General features: G+C 49.5%; 1 protein-coding gene across 1 annotated transcript; it reads right to left on the bottom strand.

Annotated features, from left to right (window-relative positions):
* Positions 1–3,396: 3,396 nt before the first annotated feature.
* On the bottom strand, positions 3,397–3,810 carry LOC129923156 (uncharacterized). The gene has a single exon (XM_056013008.1). The coding sequence runs from the start codon at positions 3,808–3,810 to the stop codon at positions 3,397–3,399; it is 414 nt and encodes a 137-aa protein (XP_055868983.1).
* Positions 3,811–7,714: the final 3,904 nt, after the last annotated feature.

Raw genomic sequence — 7,714 nt, 5'->3', positions numbered from 1 at the left:
TCCGCACTGGTCAGTTCTATATTGAGAGGAAGTATTTCGTCACAACCTTAGAGTCTAAAACTTTGAAGAGTGTTAATAGGGGTCGACCTTACGCCCTATTCTGACCCTTGAACAAAGGTTAGGTATCTTCCCTGTGCTATATTAATGCACCATGCAGGCTTAAGGAACGTGGTCAGTGTGCCCTGGTGCCACTCCCCAAAGACATGTGTGCTCTGGTGCTACTCCCCACAAAGACATGTGTGCTCTGGTGCCACTCCCCAAAGACATGTGTGCTCTGGTGCCACTCCCCACAAAGACATATGTGCTCTGGTGCCACTCCCCACAAAGACATGTGAGCTCTGGTGCCACTCCCCACAAAGACATGTGTCACTCGTGGTCAGTGTGCTCTGGTGCCACTCCCCAAAGTCATGTGTGCTCAGGTGCCACTCCCCAAAGAAATGTGTGCCCTGGTGCCACTCCCCAAAGACATGTGTGCTCTGGTGCCACTCCCCAAAGTCATGTGTGCTCTGGTGCCACTCCCCAAAGACATGTGTGCTCTGGTGCCACTCCCCAAAGACATGTGTGCTCTGGTGCCACTCCCCAAAGTCATGTGTGCTCTGGTGCCACTCACCAAAGTCATGTGTGCTCTCTTGCCACTCCCCAAAGACACGTGTGCTCTGGTGCCACTCCCCAAAGACATGTGTGCTCTGGTGCCACTCCCCACAAAGACATGTGTTACTCGTGGTCAGTGTGCTCTGGTGCCACTCCCCAAAGTAATGTCTGCTCTGGTGCCACTCCCCACAAAGACATGTGTCACTCGTGGTCAGTGTGCTCTGGTGCCACTCCCCACAAAGACATGTGTGCTCTGGTGCCACTCCCCAAAGACATGTGTGCTCTGGTGCCACTCCCCACAAAGACATATGTGCTCTGGTGCCACTCCCCATAGACATGTGTCACTCCCCAAAGACATGTGTGCTCTGGTGCCACTCCCCAAAGTCATGTGCCACTCCCCAAAGACATGTGTGCTCTGGTGCCACTCCCCAAAGACATGTGTGCTCTGGTGCCACTCCCCAAAGTCATGTGCCACTCCCCAAAGACATGTGTGCTCTGGTGCCACTCCCCAAATTCATGTGTGCTCTGGTGCCACTCCCCAAAGTCATGTGTGCTCTGGTGCCACTCCCCAAAGACATGTGTGCTCTGGTGCCACTCCCCAAAGTCGTGTGTGCTCTGGTGCCACTCCCCAAAGTCATGTGTGCTCTGGTGCCACTCCCCAAAGACATGTGTGCTCTGGTGCCACTCCCCAAAGTCATCTGTGCTCTGGTGCCTATCCCCAAAGTCAAGTGTGCTCTGGTGCCACTCCCCAAAGTCATGTGTGCTCTGGTGCCACTCCCCAAAGACATGTGTGCTCTGGTGCCACTCCCCAAAGTCATGTGTGCTCTTGTGCCACTCCCCAAAGACATGTGTGCTCTGGTGCCACTCCCCAAAGTAATGTGCCACTCCCCAAAGACATGTGTGCTCTGGTGCAACTCCCCAAAGACATGTGTCACTCCCCAAAGACATGTGTGCTCTGGTGCCACTCCCCAAAGTCATGTGCCACTCCCCAAAGACATGTGTGCTCTGGTGCCACTCCCCAAAGACATGTGTGCTCTGGTGCCACTCCCCAAAGTCATGTGCCACTCCCCAAAGACATGTGTGCTCTGGTGCCACTCCCCAAAGACATGTGTGCTCTGGTGCCACTCCCCACAAAGACATATGTGCTCTGGTGCCACTCCCCACAAAGACATGTGAGCTCTGGTGCGCTCCCCACAAAGACATGTGTCACTCGTGGTCAGTGTGCTCTGGTGCCACTCCCCAAAGTCATGTGTGCTCAGGTGCCACTCCCCAAAGAAATGTGTGCCCTGGTGCCACTCCCCAAAGACATGTGTGCTCTGGTGCCACTCCCCAAAGTCATGTGTGCTCTGGTGCCACTCCCCAAAGACATGTGTGCTCTGGTGCCACTCCCCAAAGACATGTGTGCTCTGGTGCCACTCCCAAAAGTCATGTGTGCTCTAGTGCCACTCCCCAAAGTCATGTGTGCTCTCTTGCCACTCCCCAAAGACACGTGTGCTCTGGTGCCACTCCCCAAAGACATGTGTGCTCTGGTGCCACTCCCCACAAAGACATGTGTTACTCGTGGTCAGTGTGCTCTGGTGCCACTCCCCAAAGTAATGTCTGCTCTGGTGCCACTCCCCACAAAGACATGTGTCACTCGTGGTCAGTGTGCTCTGGTGCCACTCCCCACAAAGACATGTGTGCTCTGGTGCCACTCCCCAAAGACATGTGTGCTCTGGTGCCACTCCCCACAAAGACATATGTGCTCTGGTGCCACTCCCCATAGACATGTGTAACTCCCCAAAGACATGTGTGCTCTGGTGCCACTCCCCAAAGTCATGTGCCACTCCCCAAAGACATGTGTGCTCTGGTGCCACTCCCCAAAGACATGTGTGCTCTGGTGCCACTCCCCAAAGTCATGTGCCACTCCCCAAAGACATGTGTGCTCTGGTGCCACTCCCCAAAGTCATGTGTGCTCTGGTGCCACTCCCCAAAGTCATGTGTGCTCTGGTGCCACTCCCCAAAGACATGTGTGCTCTGGTGCCACTCCCCAAAGTCGTGTGTGCTCTGGTGCCACTCCCCAAAGTCATGTGTGCTCTGGTGCCACTCCCCAAAGACATGTGTGCTCTGGTGCCACTCCCCAAAGTCATCTGTGCTCTGGTGCCACTCCCCAAAGTCAAGTGTGCTCTGGTGCCACTCCCCAAAGTCATGTGTGCTCTGATGCCACTCCCCAAAGACATGTGTGCTCTGGTGCCACTCCCCAAAGTCATGTGTGCTCTTGTGCCACTCCCCAAAGACATGTGTGCTCTGGTGCCACTCCCCAAAGTAATGTGCCACTCCCCAAAGTCATGTGTGCTCTTGTGCCACTCCCCAAAGACATGTGTGCTCTGGTGCCACTCCCCAAAGTAATGTGCCACTCCCCAAAGACATGTGTGCTCTGGTGCAACTCCCCAAAGACATGTGTCACTCCCCAAAGACATGTGTGCTCTGGTGCCACTCCCCAAAGTCATGTGCCACTCCCCAAAGACATGTGTGCTCTGGTGCCACTCCCCAAAGACATGTGTGCTCTGGTGCCACTCCCCAAAGTCATGTGTGCTCTTGTGCCACTTCCCAAAGACATGTGTGCTCTGGTGCCACTCCCCAAAGTAATGTGCCACTCCCCAAAGACATGTGTGCTCTGGTGCCACTCCCCAAAGACATGTGTCACTCCCCAAAGACATGTACGCTCTGGTGCCACTCCCCAAAGTCATGTGCCACTCCCCAAAGACATGTGTGCTCTAGTGCCACTCCCCAAAGACATGTGTGCTCTGGTGCCACTCCCCAAAGTCATGTGCCACTCCCCAAAGACATGTGTGCTCTGGTGCCACTCCCCAAAGTCATGTGTGCTCTGGTGCCACTCCCCAAAGTCATGTGTGCTCTGGTGCCACTCCCCAAAGTCATGTGTGCTCTGGTGCCACTCCCCAAAGTCATGTGTGCTCTGGTGCCACTCCCCAAAGTCATGTGTGCTCTGGTGCCACTCCCCAAAGACACGTGTGCTCTGGTGCCACTCCCCAAAGTCATCTGTGCTCTGGTGCCACTCCCCAAAGTCAAGTGTGCTCTGGTGCCACTCCCCAAAGACATGTGTGCTCTGGTGCCACTCCCCAAAGACATGTGTGCTCTGGTGCCACTCCCCAAAGTCATGTGTGCTCTGGTGCCACTCCCCAAAGACATGTGTGCTCTGGTGCCACTCCCCAAAGTCATGTGCCACTCCCCAAAGACATGTGTGCTCTGGTGCCACTCCCCAAAGTCATGTGTGCTCTGGTGCCACTCCCCAAAGACATGTGTGCTCTGGTGCCACTCCCCACAAAGACATATGTGCTCTGGTGCCACTCCCCAAAGACATGTGCCACTCCCCAAAGACATGTGTGCTCTGGTGCCACTCCCCAAAGTCATGTGTGCTCTGGTGCCACTCCCCAAAGTCATGTGTGCTCTGGTGCCACTCCCCAAAGTCATGTGTGCTCTGGTGCCACTCCCCAAAGTCATGTGTGCTCTGGTGCCACTCCCCAAAGACACGTGTGCTCTGGTGCCACTCCCCAAAGTCATCTGTGCTCTGGTGCCACTCCCCAAAGTCAAGTGTGCTCTGGTGCCACTTCCCAAAGACATGTGTGCTCTGGTGCCACTCCCCAAAGACATGTGTGCTCTGGTGCCACTCCCCAAAGTCATGTGTGCTCTGGTGCCACTCCCCAAAGACATGTGTGCTCTGGTGCCACTCCCCAAAGTCATGTGTGCTCTGGTGCCACTCCCCAAATTCATGTGTGCTCTGGTGCCACTCCCCAAAGACATGTGTGCTCTGGTGCCACTCCCCAAAGTCATGTGTGCTCTGGTGCCACTCCCCAAAGACATGTGTGCTCTGGTGCCACTCCCCAAAGTCATGTGTGCTCTGGTGCCACTCCCCAAATTCATGTGTGCTCTGGTGCCACTCCCCAAAGACATGTGTGCTCTGGTGCCACTCCCCACAAAGACATATGTGCTCTGGTGCCACTCCCCAAAGACATGTGTCACTCCCCAAAGACATGTGTGCTCTGGTGCCACTCCCCAAAGTCATGTGCCACTCCCCAAAGACATGTGTGCTCTGGTGCCACTCCCCACAAAGACATGTATCACTCGTGGTCAGTGTGCTCTGGTGCAAATTTAAGAAGTGAGAGTGTCTTTGTGTTTCGAATGTGTGAATGTTGCTCGTGTTGGCATCTTTGTTGATACTACTGTAGTAGTTACTACAGTAGGTGTACAACTGTAGTCAAACTGAACTTCAATTTCTAAACATCATAAATTTTATCTTATCTTTTGTTAAGTTCTTGTGTCGTCCTTGTTTCCTTTATACTGACAACGCTTTAATATCAAAGCCTTCTTATCTCATCTATCTTATCTTATCTTATAGTATATTATCTTATCTTAGCTCATATCATCTTATCTTATAGTATCTTATCTTATCTTAATCTTATCTCATCTAATCTCATCTTATCTTATCTCATCTTATAGTATCTTATCATATCTTATCAATTACAGAAGTCCCATCAAATAGAAGATGATTACGCCCTACACTTACGCCCATGTGTCAGTGTAGTCGTATACGTTGACTAGAGACGTAGACTAAGTCGTTGGTTTTTCTGGAGGATTTTTAGACAAACCCCGTTCCATGATGTGATGGCGCCAGGGAAGAAGGAGCGCTTGTACGATTTAGTCCTAAACATAAATGATGTCACACGCCCAGCAATTATCTGTGTTCTTCCAAAATTTCGTCCAATGATCAGACATGTAACATGCTAGAGCTTTTCGTGAGCATTAACTATTTTTGTAAGTGTTCCCCTTTCAGACCTTACGATCTATAGGACAAATGATGTAAAGGTCATCTGTTTCTGTGGCCAAAGGTTAACGAGGTCGTCATGTGGCCAGCACAACGACAAACCACCTTTTATTTCCCCAATGTCAGATACCCATTAAAATTGGGTGGACTCAGAGACACCATAAGGACCCCGAAATAGAAAATCAGGAACTTCACCAGGATTCGAACTCTGGATCCCCGGTTTGAAAGCATAACCACTCAGCCAACACGCCTCCACTAGTATAACAGTGAATTATGAGTGAGTCAGGTGTGAATGTACATTTTGTTTTTTCTAGTTATAATGTTTTTTGTTTGATGTAATGCACAAATTGTAAGACAAATTTCCTTACGGACAATAAAGATTATTATTATTATTATGTTAGAAATGAACGAGTAGTCATTCTCTGGCGCAGCCAGGGTCGAGTTTCGCTAAAGAGAAACAAAATTCATCGTAGTCCCTTTAACAGTTTCCACTGAGGAATTTTCTGGTGATGTGGCAGGTCTGCAGCAGTACCGCCCTCTGACAGGCAACGAAGATGTTCCTAGGAATGCCAAGGGCCTTGAAGGTATCTGTGAGGTGTCTATGAAGTCAGTTGTTATTATCCCCTCGGTTGATATAACAATGGGGTATATTATTGTTATTTGGGAAGACGAATGTCTGGCATGCGGACTACATGTCCCGCCCATAGGAGTTGGGACCTTCTACTGTCGCATTAATATTGTACATGTTGGACAGCTTTAAAATGTCTGTGGTCGGACCAATGCACCTTATGGATACTCCTTAGACAGGGACTATAGGTTCCAGGACTCTGACGCATATAGGAGTGACGGGAAAACTACAGCACTGTAGACTTTCGGCCAATACAAGCACTACAAAGACACTCTCAAGTGCTCCTTCAAGGAATGCGATATCGACATCCACGGCTGGGAAGCACTAGCTCTCGATCGCTCCTCATGGCGTGAAGCTGTGAGTCTCGGAGTCTCTAGATTTGAAGCAAGAAGTGTGGCCTGGGCGAAAGAGCGCCGGATCAACAAAAAAGCTGTGAGAAGAAGCAGGCCTATCTGCAACTGACATAACCCACCCATGCCTTATATGCGCCGGCTTTTTAAAGCGAGGATTGGAATTTACCGCCATCTTCGATGCCATAGGATATATGGTATTTGCTCATCTTCGAACACGAAGGAGGAGCTATATATATATATATATATATATATATATATATATATATATAGAGAGAGAGAGAGAGAGATAGAGAGATAGATAGATTGATAATACTATATTGGTATTGTTATCAAAGATTTGGATTCATTGAGAAGGTTATGGCGAAGATTACTCCCTGCCAAAAGAGCATGAAGATCAAGGACATCACAGTCACGTGATCTGCTCTTTGGCAGCAATATAGCTCCATGTAGAGTAGGACGGGAAGGTCACCGGCGCGAAACAGAATCTCAATCACAAAATGTTGTCGCCACATTTAATCCCACAGAGTTAGTCCCCCCTCGATAAAGACAGCTATAAAAAGAAATGCGGAGTGACACGGTCCAGCGCGCTCGGTACTGCGGCCTCGACCACACACCTAGCAGTCATCATTAGCACAGCAGGCGACCAAGTAAACCATTTGTTACATTACACTCATCTTATCTTATCTTATAAATTACAGACGTTCTTTCAGAAAAGAAGATAATTTATGTCCTACACGTCTCTATGTGTTAATCTAGTCATGCATTTTAATTAGAGACGCACACTCTGCTAATTCATTGGTTTTCATATAATAATTTATAATAGGCTATTATAAGCTATCCCAATAAGATCAACGTCTAATCTTTCGACTCAGGACCGAACACAACAGGATGCGACTACATGAGACCGGAAGCTCAAAATTGGAACCAGTGAAATCTGCCCATGTGGAGTGTCACCAGAGAATGCTGACTGCTCTCTTTACCAAGAGGCCCGAACAAGACACTGGCCTCAAAACACCCCAATAGAAAGAAAACTATATGGAGAGCTCCCTGATTCGGAAACCACTGCGCGGTTCAGCTCATATATTGTTCTAGTCGTCTGAACGCTCAAACATTAAAATACGAACGAGGAAGAAGAATTGGTTTCCCTGTCAACCCGTTCCAAACTCTAATGCTATAATTGTAGAAGGAGTACTTGTACAAATATATCCTAGCATATGGAATAAGAAATGGGATTATATATTTGTGTCTTTCTGCGTTTCTTATGATGTATTAAGTACTTTTTTTTTAGTCTTCTGTCCAGAAATTCTTAATGCTTTTACT

The sequence above is a fragment of the Biomphalaria glabrata genome, chromosome 15, assembly GCF_947242115.1.
Source record: "Biomphalaria glabrata chromosome 15, xgBioGlab47.1, whole genome shotgun sequence".
Lineage (NCBI taxonomy): Eukaryota > Metazoa > Mollusca > Gastropoda > Planorbidae > Biomphalaria > Biomphalaria glabrata.
The sequence above is the reverse complement of the archived record's forward strand: the minus strand, read 5'-3'. Positions and strand labels throughout refer to the sequence as shown.